Genomic DNA, 20,000 nt, shown 5'->3' on the forward strand with positions numbered 1-20,000 from the left:
AACGTCTTTTCTGAGGAGGTCCGTTCGGGACTTTAGTCGCTAAATCACGCTGGGAACTGCAAACCCAGAAGCCATTACCCATGATCCTCTCCTCCCCTCAGTGAGGCCTGGCCTCCTCCGTGTCTCCTCGCTGTCCTAGTTTTTGATCTCACCGTCTAATTAGTTTGTTTTGCCTGATTTGTTTGATTATTTTATACGTTCTATTGCGTGACGCACTTTGTGCCGCATTCCGTTGAATAAAAAATGCTATATAAATAAAGTTTTGATCGACTGATTGACTTAAGACGGCAGACAGCAGGTCGGCATGTGGGTTCAGCTCAGCCCACCACAGATGACGTGTACTTGCCTCTTTTCTTCTTTTATGCATTTTTCTCAAATCTATCTGTAGCTACATTACTGAGCTAACTCGTTAGCTACATTACTGAGCTAACTCGTTAGCTACATTACTGAGCTAACTCGTTCGCTACATTACTGAGCTAACTCGTTCGCTACATTACTGAGCTAACTTGTTCGCTACATTACTGAGCTAGCTCGTTCGCTACATTACTGAGCTCTCGTTCGCTACATTACTGAGCTAACTCGTCCGCTACATTACTGAGCTAACTCGTCGGCTACATTACTGAGCTAACTCGTTCGCTACATTACTGAGCTAGCTCGTTGGCTACATTACTGAGCTAACTCGTTGGCTACATTACTGAGCTAACTCGTTCGCTACATTACTGAGCTAACTCGTTCGCTACATTACTGAGCTAGCTCGTTGGCTACATTACTGAGCTAACTCGTTGGCTACATTACTGAGCTAACTCGTTCGCTACATTACTGAGCTAACTCGTTCGCTACATTACTGAGCTAACTTGTTCGCTACATTACTGAGCTAGCTCGTTCGCTACATTACTGAGCTCTCGTTCGCTACATTACTGAGCTAACTCGTCCGCTACATTACTGAGCTAACTCGTCGGCTACATTACTGAGCTAACTCGTTCGCTACATTACTGAGCTAACTCGTTCGCTACATTACTGAGCTAACTCGTTCGCTACATTACTGAGCTAACTCGTCCGCTACATTACTGAGCTAACTCGTTCGCTACATTACTGAGCTAACTCGTTCGCTACATTACTGAGCTAACTCGTTGGCTACATTACTGAGCTAACTCGTTCGCTACATTACTGAGCTAACTCGTTCGCTGCATTACTGAGCTAACTCGTTCGCTACATTACTGAGCTAACTCGTCCGCTACATTACTGAGCTAACTCGTCGGCTACATTACTGAGCTAACTCGTTCGCTACATTACTGAGCTAACTCGTCCGCTACATTACTGAGCTAACTCGTTCGCTACATTACTGAGCTAACTCGTCCGCTGCATTACTGAGCTAACTCGTCCGCTACATTACTGAGCTAACTCGTCCGCTACATTACTGAGCTAACTCGTTCGCTACATCACTGAGCTAACTCGTTGGCTAAAGCGGCATTGTTAGTTTTCTAAAAGCCGCTGGCGTCCCGGCGTCTCTGAGTCCCGCGGCCGTAGCTCTTACCGGGCCCCTGTGCGGCGGCGGCGTCCGGCGGAGCGGCGAGGTCCTGCAGCGCCCCCTGGTGGGCCGGCGGACCGGAGGACAGCGGCCCTGCCTTCCCCGGGCCCTCCCCCGCCCTGCGCCCGCCGTCCTGGTCCACCACCTGCAGGGCGTCGGCAATGACGTCCGCCAGCTGGTCCAGCTCCCCGCCGCTCAGGGAGTCCACGCTCACGTCGTGTCGGCCGAGCTGGGACACCACGTTCTGGATGAAGCGCTCTGCAACGCAGCGTTTACCACGTTACACAACCCGCAGCGGGGCGTTTACAGTGTTACACAACCCGCAACGGGGCGTTTACCACGTTACACATCCCGCAACGGGGCGTTTACCACGTTACACAACCCGCAACGCTGCGTTTACCACGTTACACAACCCGCAACGGAGCGTTTACCACGTTACACAACCCGCAACGGAGCGTTTACCACGTTACACAACCCACAACGGGGCGTTTACCGCGTTACACAACCCGCAACGCAGAGTTTACCACGTTACACAACCCGCAACGGAGCGTTTACCACGTTACACAACCCGCAGCGCAGAGTTTACCACGTTACACAACCCGCAACGGGGCGTTTACCACGTTACACAACCCGCAACACAGCGTTTACCACGTTACACAACCGGCAACGGAGCGTTTACCACGTTACACAACCCGCAACACAGCGTTTACAGCGTTACACAACCCGCAACGCAGCGTTTACAGCGTTACACAACCCGCAACGCAGCGTTTACCACGTTACACAACCCGCAACGCAGCGTTTACCACGTTACACAACCCGCAACGGAGCGTTTACCACGTTACACAACCCGCAACGGAGCGTTTACCACGTTACACAACCGGCAACGGAGCGTTTACCACGTTACACAACCCGCAACGGAGCGTTTACCAAGTTACACAACCCGCAACGCGGCGTTTACCACGTTACACAACCCGCAACGCAGCGTTTACCACGTTACACAACCCGCAACGCGGCGTTTACCACGTTACACAACCCTCAACGCAGCGTTTACCACGTTACACAACCCGCAACGCAGAGTTTACCACGTTACACAACCCGCAACGGAGCGTTTACCACGTTACACAACCCGCAACGCAGCGTTTACCACGTTACACAACCCGCAACGCAGAGTTTACCACGTTACACAACCCGCAACGCAGAGTTTACCACGTTACACAACCCGCAACGGAGCGTTTACCACGTTACACAACCCGCAACGCAGCGTTTACCACGTTACACAACCCGCAACGCGGCGTTTACCACGTTACACAACCCGCAACGGGGCGTTTACCACGTTACACAACCCGCAACGGGGCGTTTACCACGTTACACAACCCGCAACGGAGCGTTTACCGCGTTACACAACCCGCAACGCAGAGTTTACCACGTTACACAACCCGCAACGGGGCGTTTACCACGTTACACAACCCGCAACGCAGCGTTTACCACGTTACACAACCCGCAACGCAGCGTTTACCGCGTTACACAACCCGCAACGCAGCGTTTACCGCGTTACACAACCCGCAACGCAGCGTTTACCACGTTATACAACTTTATTATTATATGAGGATGATGATCCATACATTCATTATATAAGCCACTTATTATGATTATTATTGTTTGTTGTTATTATTATGATTATCATTATTGTTGTTGTGATTATTATTCTGATTATTATTGTTGTTGTTATTGTTATGATTATTATTGTTGTTGTTGTGATTATTATGATTATTATTGTTGTTGTGATTATTATTATGATTATTGTTGTTGTTGTGATTGTTATGATTATTGTTGTTGTTGTTATTATCATGATTATTGTTGTTGTTGTGATTGTTATGATTATTGTTGTTGTTGTGATTATTATGATTATTGTTGTTGTTGTGATTATTATGATTGTTGTTGTTGTTGTGATTACCGTCCACCAGACTGAGGGGGTCCTGGGCCGGCCGTGGGCTGGTCCCAGGTCTGAAGAGCAGCCTGTGAGCGTCGGTCCTGCCCGGCTGGGCTCCCTGGGCCAGGCCGGGGGTCTGCGGGGGCCGGACCCGGTACCCCTCCACCCCCCCCGCCCCGCTCACACCTCCGGGCCTGCTGCTCGCGAACGGGCGGGGCCTGCCGCTGTAAGGGGCGGGGCCAGGGGCGGGGCCAGGGGCGGGGCCCCGGGCCAGGTACTGCTGCAGGGCGGCCAGGAGGAGCTGTCCGTCATCCGGCCGGCCACGCCCCTTCCCCGGGGAGTAGAGGACGCCATCGCTCTGCGAGACACACACACACACACACACACACACACACACACACACACACACCGCCGGAAGGTAACCATGACAACCACAATAGCAGCAGCCTCAACGACTGTATCCACACCAGGTAACCATGACGACAACAATAACAACAGCCTCAACGACTGCGACCACACCGGATAACCATAACAACGGCAACAGCCGCAAACCACCGTGACCACACCAGCAACAGCAGTGGCAATAGAGCCAACAAGAACAACAATGACAACACAAATAAGGTTAAACTTCACAATAGCATGAACACAAATTGGCATCAACTAATGTAGTCGGTAACGTGAATTTATTGACGTACAAATGCATAAAATCGGCTTTCATTAGAAATTAACTTTCACAAGATATTTAGTGACTTGTTAACCGCTAACTAGCCTGTTAGTTACATGAATATTAATACAGCAACAACAGTAGCAAGCGAGCGAACAAGGACAGCAAGGAAAAAAACATCAAACGGAAACAAAACCGACAGGGACAGCGACGATGGCCAGAGCAGAAACAGAAACAAAAACAATAGCAATGACGTCAAAAAGACAAAAACAAGGTTAAACTTTACAATAAGGCTACTTGAATTGGCATTAACGTGTTTAGTTGTTAACATTAATTAACTGATGTACAAAAGCATTCATTAAGCATGAAATTAACTTTCATTAGCACATGTATTTTTTAACCACTAACTAGTGTATTGGTTACATGAATATTAATACATTAACATACCATAGGATAAACCTCTATTAAGTTAACCATTATCAAATACATGTTACTGGTTTTTCCATTCCAATATGAATGGATTGCATTGATTAATGTCGCTGTTAACATGAATTAATGAGGTACAAATACATAAACAAAACTGTAAAGATTGTTAGTTATTTAATAACTGTATTAGTTAATGCCAATTTATGTATCTTCATAGTAAAGTGTGACCAAAAACAAGACCTGCACAGCAACAAAAACATCAACGGCAGTGACAACATTGATAAAAGAAAGAGCAGGAAAACGAAAACAACCACAACAGAAACAACAAACAGCAGCAACAAAAAACGTCAACAACAAAACAAAAGCAACGGCAATGAAAACGACAACCGAACGTAGCGCGCGGCTTTCTGCACGAATACGCGCAACACCTCGGTCTCTCTCCGTCTGAGCGACATCCCAGTCAGGACAACCAATGAATCACTCAGTTCCACAGCATCCTGACCCCACCGCCCCACCCCAAAGAGCAGGGGCCCTGACCTGAAGAAAGGCCTATTCTCCCCACCCCCGCCATGCCGGGGGCCACAATACCCGCCTCCCAGCGGGGCAGAAACGCGGGGGCCACATTTCCCACCCCCCCAAAAAAAAAAACATTTTGGGTTATTAATTAGAGCACTGAACTCCTGAACTTTCATCCTGAAACACTGGGGGCTTAATAATGAGGCAGGAAGCGACTGCCCCCCCCCCTCCACGCCTGTCCCACACAGCGAAAGACAACGGCGGGGTGTATGAAAAATGATCACTTCCTCTCTGGGGGGGAAATGCATGCATGGCGGGGTTTAAAAACACCCCCACACAAAAACACAACCGGAGGGGGTGGTGGGGGGTGGGGGGGGGGGATACTGACCCAGCTGTCAGGGACATGTGACCCATGAGGAGATGGATCGGGTGTTTATCGGAGAGGAATGGCGGGGGCTTGTAGCCGAGTGGTTAAGGTGCTTGACTGGGACCCGGCAGGTTGGTGGTTCAAGCCCCGGCGTAGCCGCGATAAGACCAGCCCTTCAGCAAGGCCCTTAATCCCATATTGCTCCAGGGGGGAATGTCCCCTGCTTAGTCTTATCAACTGGAAGATGCTAGATAACTGTAATGCGCTGTGTTGTAATGGCATGAATAGGAGCCTGGTTTGGGCCTGGTTTGGGCCTGGTTTGGTCCTGGTTTGGACCTGGTTTGGTCCTGGTTTGGGCCCGGTTTGGGCCTGGTTTGGGCCTGGTTTGGGCCTGGTTTGGGCCTGGTTTGGGCTTGGTTGGGGGGGTGAGGTGTTGGGATAGTTAGGGCTTGGGCCCAGTGGGTCTGGGGGCTGTGGCTGGTGGGTTGAGGGGGGCTGTTAGCTGTTGGGGTGGGTCCTGTTGGCGCTCACCTGTCCCATCTTGCCGTTGGTCCTGGGCCCTGGGGGCGGGGCAGGAGGGGCTGGCTGGGGGAGGAGCCCCAGGCGCTGCAGGTACTTCTTCATCGACCGGCCGAGCTCCTCTTCCTCCTGCACCTTCAGCTTCCTGCTCCCGCTGTCACTCACGCCCGACAGCCTATAGGAGAGACGGGGGCGGAGCCATAGTTCACAAACCCAACGCAGTCTCTGTCTCTCTCTCGCTTTGTCTCTCTCTCTGTCTCCATCTCTCTCTCTGTCTCTCTCTCTCTCTCTCTCTGTCTCTCTCTTTGTCTCTCTCTCTCTCTCCGTCTCTGTCTCTCTCTCTCTCTCTCCATCTCTGTCTCGGTCTCTCTCTCGCTCTGTCTCTCTCTCTCTCTTTGTCTCTCTCTGTCTCCATCTCTCTCTCTGTCTCTGTCTCTGTCTCTCTCTCTCTGTCTCTCTCTCTCTCTCTCTCTCTCTGTCTCTCTGTCTGCTCTGAACAGTCTGTTCCTGTGGCACTACACAGGGCTGAGTTCCTGTGGCACTACACAGGGCAGAGTTCCTGTGGCTCTACACAGGGCAGAGTTCCTGTGGCTCTACACAGGACAGAGTTCCTGTGGCTCTACACAGGGCAGAGTTCCTGTGGCTCTACACAGGGCAGAGTTCCTGTGGCTCTACACAGGGCAGAGTTCCTGTGGCACTACACAGGGCAGAGTTCCTGTGGCTCTACACAGGGCAGAGTGGACTCTGTGGCTCTACACAGGGCAGAGTGGACTCTGTGGCTCTACACAGGGCAGAGTGGACTCTGTGGCTCTACACAGGGCAGAGTTCCTGTGGCTCTACACAGGGCAGAGTTCCTGTGGCTCTACACAGGGCAGAGTGGACTCTGTGGCTCTACACAGGGCAGAGTTCCTGTGGCTCTACACAGGGCAGAGTGGACTCTGTGGCTCTACACAGGGCAGAGTGGACTCTGTGGCTCTACACAGGGCAGAGTGGACTCTGTGGCTCTACACAGGGCTGAGTTCCTGTGGCTCTACACAGGGCAGAGTGGACTCTGTGGCTCTACACAGGGCAGAGTGGACTCTGTGGCTCTACACAGGGCAGAGTGGACTCTGTGGCTCTACACAGGGCAGAGTGGACTCTGTGGCTCTACACAGGACAGAGTGGACTCTGTGGCTCTACACAGGGCAGAGTGGACTCTGTGGCTCTACACAGGGCAGAGTTCCTGTGGCTCTACACAGGGCAGAGTGGACTCTGTGGCGGTTTACTCCATTGCACCCTGTTCACCACTGCTGTCCTGTCTCATTACTCTCCTCCTGACCTCACTCGCTCCATTCTGGGGTTCAGACCTGGCCTTCCCAGATTTGCAACATTTCCTCCTATTTTCCTCATCTGTAAATCCCTGTTCCTCCAATCACGGTCCTCGATGGCCGAGGCCTGCTGGTGTTCCACCCTCCCGTTACCTGGGAGTCAGGTGTGAAACCAGTCTGGGCAATCAGTAGCACTAATCACCCGGGAGAAAAGAGAAACCAGGGCTGGATTCGGATTGGAGGACCGGGACTGACGGTCCCTGACGGCGGTAATGGGAGGGGAGGGGGGCGGGGTGAGGCTGACCTGGCCCGGCCCGTCTCTGGGAGGCTGTAGGACACTCTCCGCAGCTTCGACAGCTCTTTGGAAATGGCCTGCTGGGCTGCCTCATCTTCCCACGTCAGCCCTGCGTCACAAACAACACAACACAACAGTAGAGTAAGAGTTCATTACACAAGTCAGCCCTGCGTCACACCCAACACAACAGAACAGTAGAGTAAGAGTTCATTACACAAGTCAGCCCTGCGTCACAAACAACAGACCTGCGTCACACACAAGAGAACTACATTACATTACAAAGCATTTAGCAGATGCTCTTATCCAGAGTGGCGTACAACAAAGTGCATATTGAACACAGGAACAAGGATGAAGAGGACCCTAGAGGACAGTAAGAGTACATAACACAAGTCAGCCTTCTCCTGAAGCTGGGACAGAGATTGCAAGCTCGATTCCCAGTTTGGTACACAGCCATTGATTTTTTTTTACCTGAATGGCATCAGTGAAATATTATGCAGAAGAGTATCTCTGAAGACACAACTCGTCAAACCTCTAAGTGGATAGGCTACAGCAGCAGAAGACCAATAAGTGAAAAAAAATAAGTCCAATAAATACCTAATAAAGTGCTCCGTGAGTGTAACAGGGACGAGAAAAACACATCTCTATACACGCTCATTAGAGTCATTTTTCATCCTCACGCTGAGCTATGCTAATTTGTTTTCATGGATACCAGATAAAAGTATGGAGAAATGCGGACCACTGGAGAATCGCGTCCCAGGATTCCATTGTGCGGACCACAGAAGGTGCGTGTCCGGGAGTCTGGAAGCGATCCAAACGCACAGGAAGCGCTCCTCCAGAAACGACCACCTCCATGCATCAGCGCGCCCGTCCACGCGCAGTGGGGGGTGTTCCTGCTTCAATCGGCGGGACGCTGAACAGTCCAACTGAATCGCCTCTTTAATCGCGATCGAGCGGCAGCGCACAGCACAATTGGGGTTTTTTTTTTTTTGGTAATTTTTATTATTTTGCGGAGGGGAGTTGACAGCGTGTGTCACCGGCGTTTGATTAAGCGCGACCCCTACGAGGCAATTCAGGGATTCTGTGCGTGTTTTCCCGCCGGGGTCCAGGAAGCGGATCCGCCGCTTCGCCGGTGAAAGCGCCTCGTTTGAGAAGCAGCTGCGTATTTCTTTTTTTCCCCCTGCGCATTCGCGGAGGATACGGCGGCGACATTCGCTACACATGGCTGGGTGCCTCTCCGCCGAACACACCGTTCATTTTACACACACCCACACGCGTTAGCTCTCGTACAAACACCGCGAAAAAAGAGAACATTCGAGTCTATATACAGCACCGAGTGGCATTTCCTTTTTTTCAAATGCCACTTTTAATCACAAGTTTAAATGAGAAAGCCATCTGTCAGCCAAACGTTTTCTGAGGATTTGTAAATATTCTGAGCCTGGTCGATCTCCCCTCTTCATTCGGTCGCCCTGGGAAACAGAGAAGTTGGGATGCTCAGGTGTGTTGTCTTCAGAGTCGGACAGGTAAAAGTAAGGAAGGGGGGCATGACAGATTTTTAACTGGGCTACTTATGTTTTTTTTTTTGAAGGCTTTCCATTTATGGCATTTCCTCATGCTAGTGGAAAAGAAAACATGAAAGTTTTCTCTTCCTCCTGCAGATGGTGTGTTTGGCAGTTACACCAACTCTAAATTATACTGTAGACACAGCAAAATTGCACTTGCAAGTCGCTTTGGATTAAAAGCGTCTGCCAAATGACTAAAATGTAAATGTAAAATAAGTCCAGATTGCAGATGATAGTTGTTTCTCTTTCAGTATTATACAAGCACTCCTACACCAGACCTGTTCCAGGACCAGGCCAGGAAAAGCGCAGTAAACAATCAACACACCTACACCACACCTGTATGAAGACCAGGCCAGGTAAAGCTGGTTGCTGGTTGAATAGTTCAGACCAGCTCCCAGCTTGACATGGTTTAGCTGGTTGACCAGTTCAGACCAGCTCCCGGTTCAACATGGTTTAGCTGGTTGACCAGTTCAGACCAGCTCCCAGCTCGACATGGTTTAGCTGGTTGACCAGTTCAGACCAGCTCCCAGCTCGACACGGTTTAGCTGGTTGACCAGTTCAGACCAGCTCCCAGCTCGACATGGTTTAGTTGCAGCACACCGGCCACCGTGTTGGCCGGGATGTAGGACCACACATTTTTACCAGGGTCAGTTATACAACACAACGGCTTGTATTTTTCCTGGCGTTCCCATAAGTTTGTTCATCAATCAGTCACGGGAGCCGCCACGCGTGCAGAGAGATGGATTATCGCGGAACTCGGTCCGGACAAGACGCACGGCCCGGGCTGCTTCCCGTGAATGTCATCGGAATCCATCACGGCGTTCCCGCTCGGCGGAATTCCGGCGCCCGTCGGCACGACGGATTAATCACCGCCGCGCTCTCCCGGGGAGCGGCCTCGTGACGGACACAGCGCCCCGCGCGACGCTCAAACCCTTCCCCCGGCTGACAGGGAGCGGTCGGAGAACAGGTCCAGTCACACCGCCTTTGGGTTCTAAGAAGGTTCCACCTTCCGGGAAAAAAACCCCCTTTTTTTAGCACAGAACGTTCCCCCAGCTGCTCCAAAAAAATTCAATGTTCAGGTAACCTACAATAACGCTACAGCAACATTGTGACAATATTTTAAAAAAAACGTTACATACAAACTTCCTCAGAATCACATATTGAACTTCCTGGGAGCCAAAGCTAACCTTCGGGAAACATTCTAAGAACCAGTAACCAGAGGGGCCAGCTCGCAGAATGCACCAGGCATGCAAAGCCAGCTGTCAACGCCTGCTAGTCTGCAGCCATCTTAGAAAATGTGACAAATAAGAAATGTAGGGCCAAAATGTACTTTTTAAAAATTATTATATTTTTACAAGGCCCACAGCCTCTTCGTAGAATATTTACATTTTGAGTAGGAATCACCTTTACATTTAAAGGTATGAAAATGTTTCATTTATTCCTTATCACTGGTTTCTCCTGACGATGTTGGTATGAACTAAATACTCGAATGTCATATTCAATATGCGTCAATCTAACTTATAAATGAGTTGAAAAATACACAGAAAAACAGCACAAAAAAAAAGAAGTGTCTTATTTTTTGGCAAAATAAGACACAATTAATGACTCAAATTTGATTCAATTAATGATTTGCCAATGGGGTAAAATATTTCACTTGTCAAGCAAACTAGTAACTTAAAACAAGCAACTAGTTTCTACTTTCGAGACAAAAATGAGATTTGAAGCCCGTAAGACTTTTTACTGCAGTGTGAGTGACGATAGCGCGTGACTCATTATAACTCAGATACGCACACACGCATCGTCACGGCTCCGGGCGCGCGTGTGTCACAGGGAAAAGGCCGCTGTCTGAGGCACCTGCTCGGCGGCGTGGGATCCGTCTGCACAAGGCCTCGCTCCCTCCCTTAGAGTCCGTTACCATCCCACTCCGGCTCCAGAAATACCCCCGTGCGCTGTATGATTCACCGCGCCTGTAACGTGAGCCGCTATTTTTAGAGGGGCACAAACACACAGCGCTGTTCCAGAGGCATGGATAATGAGTGTTTTTTTCGTTTTTTCTCTCCCTGTGAACACGCCAGGGAGAGCTGGAGCCCCCTGCTCCCTCTGTACGCTTTTGAGAGCAGGACGAGTGGAATGTTTCTTTTCCCAGCATTCTAGAACTCGGGGTTCTAGAACTCAGGGTTCTAACATCAGCGTTAGAAGGTTCAGTTAACCATATATCTGTTATTTAGCGGACACTTTTTTTCCAAAGTGACTTACAGTTGATTAGACTGCGCAGGAGAAACCTTGAGCAGAACCGAGTTCAGTGCAGGAGCCCATCTGCTTCTGGCTGGCACCGGCAAACAGTGAGTTTAACAATAGTGTAATACGTAATATAGAAATAAATTGATAAATTAAATCAATAATTACACAAATAATAATTATGCAGATGACAAATATCGATGCTTATCCGGGAAGCTTTGGTTCTTGGCACAAGCTGGAATATGCAATGTGTGTATTCTTTTATCATGTTGAACCAATACCAGATAATAGGCACTATTTTCTAAAATAACAATAAAACTCTTCAACAGAAAACAATTAAGTCCAACTTCTCTGTTTCTGAAAATGTTAAAATGTCATCTAAGAATAAAGAAGACACCAGACAGGAATGGTGGCAGAAGAATACCTCTGCAGAAGACAAACTGTATCTCAGTTTACACGTGGCAGCCAACCAACAGAAACTGAAAATGGTACGGGGATTAATTAGCTGCACCCACAGCCTAGCTGGCGGCTATTAAACCGTTCCTGGGAAAAGGCTCTCACTGACGCAGAGAACACCGAGGCCAGGGCGAGTATTTATAGCACACATCAGCGCAGGGGGACTGATCTGAAATCAGCCAGGCCTTTTTAGCCCATAAGGGGAAACAGCTAGAGCAGGGCTGCCCAACCCTGTTCCTGGAGATCTACCGTCCTGTAGGATTACACTCCAACCCAAACAAAGCACACCTCAGTCAACAGCTAGAGCAGGGCTGCTGAATGCTGCTCTTCGTCAGGTTTGGAGTGAAAAACGCTAGGAACCTCTACCACTACAGATATTTTAGAATAATTAGGGGGGGGGGGGCTGGTGGTTTTGGGGCCCTAAGCAGTTGGCCATGTCGCTTATTGGGTCTACCCAGAAAACACACACACCTACACACACACACACACTCACAAACTCACTCACTCACTTACTCACTCACTCACACACACACACACACACACTCTCACACACACACACAGACACACACACACACACACACACACACACACAGAAGCACACAAGCACACACAAACATACTCTACTTCAGTATGTTCAGCTATGTAGTGAATATTAGCATGTAGGCACGCGCTTGGCTCCAGCCGAGCACTATAATGAGGGATTTTCGGTTTTACGTCCCGTCTGTATCCAAATCTCCCGCGTTTCCTTGGCCATTTCAACTCTCAATCGCAAGTAATGCCAGCGGAAAATGAAAGCGAAGCTGTGAAGACGGTACTTTACACACCGCGATCGCAAACTGTTTAACAGAAACGTATGTGACGGTATAATTATGGAGAATGCCGTCGACAAGGTGAAATTTTAACTGCCGTTGTCAACACCTTGTGCTCGAAGGGCGGCGCGTTGACAACGCAACAGACAACGCAATCTCGCCAAAGGAATATAGATACGTGCCGAAACAGGATGAAACCACAGCACTTCGTCAGCTCTATCGATCGAACGGCATTTGCTTATGCCCACAGCAGCCTACTGAGTGTTTATCTTCTATAAGCGGTGACTTTTGAGGATAACAAACTAATCAATAACCGTGATATTGTTCATTGATGAGATTAGGGTGTAGGCTATGCATTCAGTCACCAGCGCCCTTGTGTAAATGCAGAAAATAGATATTGGAAAATAGTGCTTTGGTCACAGAGAATTAAAAAAACGTCTTTAAACATTCCTTACTGTTTTGAAACAACTCTGACTCTGGTTTGAAACAACTTTGACTCTCCAATGGGCTATAATAACTCAAATAAACATTCTATGAAAATATTACAAGTAGTATAGTCTAAGCATCAATATGTTGGCCTAGTGTACACAATTTATGAACACCCACTTGCATTTATTGCCATTTATACAGACTATTTTTTAAAAACAAACTAAATGTTAAACGCTCCACTTTTGCTTAAAATCACACGTTAATTACCACCATGGTCACTTCCCGGCTACAGTAAGTCTGTTCATTTTGCACTGTTCATTCAGCTCAGTTCTAGGTAACACCCGTGAGAAAAGATCTTCTGCATCAATTAAAAATATTCCGCTCACATTTCCATAGAAAAAAAAAAAGTATCTGCCGCCCCCTGCCGGTTGCCTATGAGAACTACAGCATTATCTGAGGCGCTTGTGTAAGGCGTATTACACACTGTTTTTTTAGTTGCACGCCCGTGTGGTTGTACGGAGACGCACTCACCTCGGTGGGACAGTTTCTGGAGCAGGGTCCGCAGTCTCAGCAGAGAGGAAGGGGACACGTCGTAGGTGTATACCTCTGTGACGGGAACGTTCTGACACCTGCCGAACACTCCATCTGCCGGAGGAAGAGAGAAAACACGCATCGTGTTTCACATTACGTTACATTTTATTTTATTTTATTTTATTTAGCAGACGCTTTCATCCAAAGTCCACGCCGAAGGTCGTTAGAACAACTAGAGAATAGGCCGGATAGAAACTCGCCTCAATCACCACCAATGTGTGGCACCCACCTGGGTGATGCCTGGCGGCCATTTTGTGCCAGAACGCTGATCACAAATTAGCTGAGGTGGAGAGGGAGAGTTTTGCCAATTGAATCAGGGGATTTAGCCAGGACACCGGGGAACCCCCTACTCTTTGCGATGAGCGTTATGAGTTCTTTAGTGACTCCAGTGAGTCAGGATCTCGGTTTAACGTCTCACCGGAAAGACGAAAAGCTTTGCCACCAAACTTGGACTGTGTCCACTTTGCTTGCTGCGCTCTGATTGACAGCTGGACTGAGATAACTCCAGTCCAGTTGAGGCCATGAATGCTGAACGAGGTTTATTATTTAGAAAAAGTATTTTCTTTTGTTGAAGGTACTTTAATGTAAATGTTTGCATGTAACAGACTAAATGTGTGCCCAGTACGTTGTATTATAATGGTATTAAACTGTAGATGTAGGAAATATTATATGCGGCATTTGATACATTTTCTGCTTTTTCGAAACATTTTATGAATTCACGAGTCCATGTACAGAGATAGCTTAGAGAACAGGCAGATATACGTGGGGGGATTTATACCCCTAACGAAAGCCAGTTTATTTGGCTGAGGTAACAGCATAAGGCCTTTTCTCCAAATCCAAGTCTTCATTTAAAGCTCCATATAGAACAGCAGATATTACAAAACTCCAATAACCATGGCGACACAAACAGAAATCAGACGCACTTTATCTACAGTTGTCCAGAGGCTGAGTTTGGTTTCCCCGAGTGCGCGTGTTACGGGATTAATGGCTTTTTCTCCGCACGCGGGGAGAGTGACTCATCATTTCCAGGCTCCGGGGCGGCGACGTCGAGCCCCATAATTCATCCGTTCCGTACGGTCCAGACGCCCCGGCTTCTCGTGAGCAGAGACTCCTCGCTCGCGGTGTAACGGCTGACATTTCTGGATGGTATTATATCAGAGGAGATAAGCGCCGGGCGATCAATAACGAGACGATATCTCCCCGTCAACTGGGCGCGAAACTCCCCGCGGCGACTGTTGCTAGGCAACGCTTGAAAGACTCCTTGACGGGCTTTGCGTTCCAGCGGCTATCTGGACGGGAATGGGAAAACTACACTCAGGGTCAGCGCAGGGTGAAAAAAACAAAACTACAGCGTGCAGCATCGTGGGAATTACCCACAAGCCCGTTCAGCGCTCATTTCCCTCGGGTGCCGAAAATAAAGCAGAAAACTGAAATGACATGATGGTGAAGATGAGGATTAAGATCAGATCATGATTGGCATAGCATGGCATAGCATGACATAACAACGAGGAAGGAGAGGCCATTAATGTGTACCCAATTCTTAGTTTATTTAAAAACAAGATAGTATCCAACACGGCAGCAAGCCTGGTCTTGAAAACCCCCAAGTGGATGGCGTAAAAAGACAATGGCAATGTTGATTCTCATCATCATCATGTTGAGGAAGATGCTGCTCCTAATTAAGATGAATATTTAAAAAAACATTTGTCCCCCTTAATGATGTTGATGATGATGACGATGCTAATGTTGTTTTGGATAGTGATGATGATGATGATGGTGGTGGGCATGATGAAGCAAACGATGATGGATGTGTACGTACGGACTATAAACCCCAGCCCAGAGGTTTTCACACATTATTGAGATTGCATTTTTAGATTCAGCCATGCATACAGCATACAGCCAGATATTTCCCAAAATAATTCAAGGCGTTGCGCCTTCTGGCCACAGGGTGGCGCAGCCGAGACCCTCCTGGGCAGAGAATCTGCAACCTCTGACCTATGACCTCTGACCCATGCCCGGTCCCCATACACGTACACCAATGACAGAACCTGTGGCGTAATCCAAATAATGACATTGGGATTTGTCTGGAACCTGGGTCAGTCTAAACTCATCTCTTTAGACTGTCCAAACTAAAGTTCACCATAGATGCTTTTATTTTATTTATTTTTCTGTTTTGCACTTTCTTAGAAGTCCTCAGGATGTGGTGTGAAGGGGCTGCAACAGCTAGGAGCGTGACGCTTATATCACCGATGACTGACTGCAAGTACCCCAGACACTGCCGGTTATAAGTGCCACTTTCGTGACCGTGCGCAGGCTCTGTTTGTGAGACGGCTTGGGGTCCCGTCAGCGATTTGCTGTAATTTCCGTGCGATAGGCAACATCATTTGAACAATGCATTACAGTCAGCCACCAGCTTGTGACCGTTGTACCAAACACAGCCGGGACAAGAAAAAGAAAGTGCCAAATTGAAAAGAAATTCGACATTGTCAATATTTGAGGAGTAGGCTCTGCCTCTCATGACCCGCCCTCTCTCCAAACAGCTCTTAGCTGAACCTGCCCTGTCCGGGTCTTATAACTGAGTCATGCATGCCTGCCTAATTCTCAAACTCAAACCTGTTTAATTCATTTTATCTGCTCTGGTTGTGGTAATGTTGCGGGTACGATAGGTCATTTCGGACTTCTAACGGTCAAGAGAGGAAGAGCAGCAACAACACACAGAGACACACAGACACACACACAGACAGATAGACTCACAGAGACACAGACACACACACATACACAGATGCATATACACACACACACACACACACACACACACACACAGACAGACACACTCACACACAGACAGATACACGCACAGAGACACAGACACACACACACAGATGCATATACACACACACAGACACACACACACAGACACAAACACAGACAGACACATGCACAGAGACACAGACACACACACACACAGATGCATATATACACACACGCACAGACACAGACACAGACAGACACAGAGACACACCCACACACACACACAAACACAGACACACACACACACAGATGCATATACACACACAGACACACACACACAGATGCATATACACACACACACAGACACAGACAGACACAGAGACACACCCACACAGACATACAGCTGCCAGTCCACTCTGCTGTGCCGCCCGTTGGTTACCATGGCAACTGGTCCTGGAGAGGGCACTGTGTGTGCAGGTTTAACTCCAGTCCTGGAGGGGGCACTGTGTGTGCAGGTTTAACTCCAGTCCTGGAGGGCCGCAGTGTCTGCAGGTTTAACTCCAGTCCTGGAAGGGCCACAGTGTCTGCAGGTTTAACTCCAGTCCTGGAGGGCCGCAGTGTCTGCAGGATTTTGCTGATTCAGCCAATTAGCCATATGCACCATGACCGATTCACTCTTAAATTAGACCACAATACAAAGACAAGAAATGTGATTCGCACAACGTTTTGGTGCTGTTGAATATGCCCCGAAATATTCCAAAAGGAGCCCTGTGATTCCTTAGAAGAACCATATGTAGCTCCAAGGATCTTTGTGGCGCAGACTGGTTCTTTGTCTATACTTCAAACCTGATAGAGGGTTCCATGAAGAACTGAAAGGGGTTCCTCTGTGGAGACAAGTCACACCTTTTTTTCTGAGAGCGTAGAATGCACGGGGGCTTGTAGCCTAGTAGCTAACGAACATGACTGGGGACCTGGAAGGTTGGTCGTTCAAGCCCCAGTGTAGCCGCAATAAGATCAGTGCAACTGGCCACCAAACCGGGAGAAAATGGGGGAGAGAATCAGAAAGAGAAGAATCTGCGTCATGTCGTACACAGTCACCAACTGTCTGACCTGCGTCGGAAGTCGCTCCGTCTCTGCAGTGGTGTGATGTCATATCTTCCCCGCATAACATGACCAGCTGCTCCCGAGCGGCAGGGCCTGAGGCCTCCTAAGATGGCCGCCGCCTGCTCTTCCCCTGGGCCTGCGTGCTCCTCCTGCTCCTGCTCATCACCACCGGAGCCCACGCACTGCCCCCAGCTGTCACTCTGAGTCACAACTGCCCGGTCACACACTCACTCCAACCGAGAAACATGTTCACACACTCACTCCAACCGAGAAACATGTCTCCACACTCACTCCAACTGAGAAACATGTTCACACACTCACTCCAACTGAGAAACATGTTCACACACTCACTCCAACTGAGAAACATGTCTCCACACTCACTCCAACCGAGAAACATGTTCACACACTCACTCCAACTGAGAAACATGTTCACACACTCACTCCAACCGAGAAACATGTCTCCACACTCACTCCAACCGAGAAACATGTTCACACACTCACTCCAACCGAGAAACATGTCTCCACACTCACTCCAACCGAGAAACATGTTCACACACTCACTCCAACCGAGAAACATGTCTCTACACTCACTCCAACCGAGAAACATGTTCACACACTCACTCCAACCGAGAAACATGTCTCCACACTCACTCCAACCGAGAAACATGTTCACACACTCACTCCAACCGAGAAACATGTCTCTACACTCACTCCAACCGAGAAACATGTTCACACACTCACTCCAACCGAGAAACATGTCTCCACACTCACTCCAACTGAGAAACAGGTTCACACACTCACTCCAACCGAGAAACATGTCTCCACACTCACTCCAACCGAGAAACATGTTCACACACTCACTCCAACCGAGAAACATGTCTCTACACTCACTCCAACCGAGAAACATGTCTCCACACTCACTCCAACTGAGAAACATGTCTCTACACTCACTCCAACTGAGAAACATGTCTCTACACTCACTCCAACCGAGAAACATGTCTCCACACTCACTCCAACCGAGAAACATGTCTCCACACTCACTCCAACCGAGAAACATGTCTCTACACTCACTCCAACTGAGAAACATGTTCACACACTCACTCCAACCGAGAAACATGTCTCTACACTCACTCCAACTGAGAAACATGTTCACACACTCACTCCAACCGAGAAACATGTCTCTACACTCACTCCAACTGAGAAACATGTCTCTACACTCACTCCAACCGAGAAACATGTCTCTACACTCACTCCAACCGAGAAACATGTCTCTACACTCACTCCAACTGAGAAACATGTCTCTACACTCACTCCAACCGAGAAACATGTCTCTACACTCACTCCAACTGAGAAACATGTCTCTACACACACTCCAACCGAGAAACATGTTCACACACTCACTCCAACTGAGAAACATGTTCACACACTCACTCCAACCGAGAAACATGTCTCTACACTCACTCCAACCGAGAAACATGTTCACACACTCACTCCAACCGAGAAACATGTCTCCACACTCACTCCAACTGAGAAACATGTTCACACACTCACTCCAACCGAGAAACATGTTCACACACTCACTCCAACCGAGAAACATGTCTCTACACTCACTCCAACCGAGAAACATGTCTCCACACTCACTCCAACTGAGAAACATGTCTCTACACTCACTCCAACTGAGAAACATGTCTCTACACTCACTCCAACCGAGAAACATGTCTCCACACTCACTCCAACCGAGAAACATGTCTCCACACTCACTCCAACCGAGAAACATGTCTCTACACTCACTCCAACTGAGAAACATGTTCACACACTCACTCCAACCGAGAAACATGTCTCTACACTCACTCCAACTGAGAAACATGTTCACACACTCACTCCAACCGAGAAACATGTCTCTACACTCACTCCAACTGAGAAACATGTCTCTACACTCACTCCAACCGAGAAACATGTCTCTACACTCACTCCAACCGAGAAACATGTCTCTACACTCACTCCAACTGAGAAACATGTCTCTACACTCACTCCAACCGAGAAACATGTCTCTACACTCACTCCAACTGAGAAACATGTCTCTACACACACTCCAACCGAGAAACATGTTCACACACTCACTCCAACTGAGAAACATGTTCACACACTCACTCCAACCGAGAAACATGTCTCTACACTCACTCCAACCGAGAAACATGTTCACACACTCACTCCAACCGAGAAACATGTCTCCACACTCACTCCAACCGAGAAACATGTTCACACACTCACTCCAACCGAGAAACATGTTCACACACTCACTCCAACCGAGAAACATGTCTCCACACTCACTCCAACTGAGAAACATGTTCACACACTCACTCCAACTGAGAAACATGTCTCTACACTCACTCCAACTGAGAAACATGTTCACACACTCACTCCAACTGAGAAACATGTTCACACACTCACTCCAACCGAGAAACATGTTCACACACTCACTCCAACCGAGAAACATGTTCACACACTCACTCC

General features: G+C 48.5%; 1 protein-coding gene across 1 annotated transcript in view; it reads right to left on the reverse strand.

Annotated features, from left to right (window-relative positions):
• LOC133136728 (receptor-type tyrosine-protein phosphatase N2-like) overlaps positions 1-20,000 on the reverse strand; it is a 124,959-nt gene that overhangs the window by 83,071 nt on the left and 21,888 nt on the right. Inside the window, exons 3-6 of the mRNA XM_061254395.1 lie at positions 13,575-13,688; positions 7,562-7,661; positions 5,963-6,125; positions 3,483-3,816 (exon numbers count right to left, since the gene is read on the reverse strand). Of these exons, the coding sequence (XP_061110379.1) occupies positions 3,483-3,816; positions 5,963-6,125; positions 7,562-7,661; positions 13,575-13,688 (711 nt within the window). The remainder of the gene's footprint in view (positions 1-3,482; positions 3,817-5,962; positions 6,126-7,561; positions 7,662-13,574; positions 13,689-20,000) is intronic.

The sequence above is a fragment of the Conger conger genome, chromosome 9 (genome assembly GCF_963514075.1).
Source record: "Conger conger chromosome 9, fConCon1.1, whole genome shotgun sequence".
Taxonomy (NCBI): domain Eukaryota; kingdom Metazoa; phylum Chordata; class Actinopteri; order Anguilliformes; family Congridae; genus Conger; species Conger conger.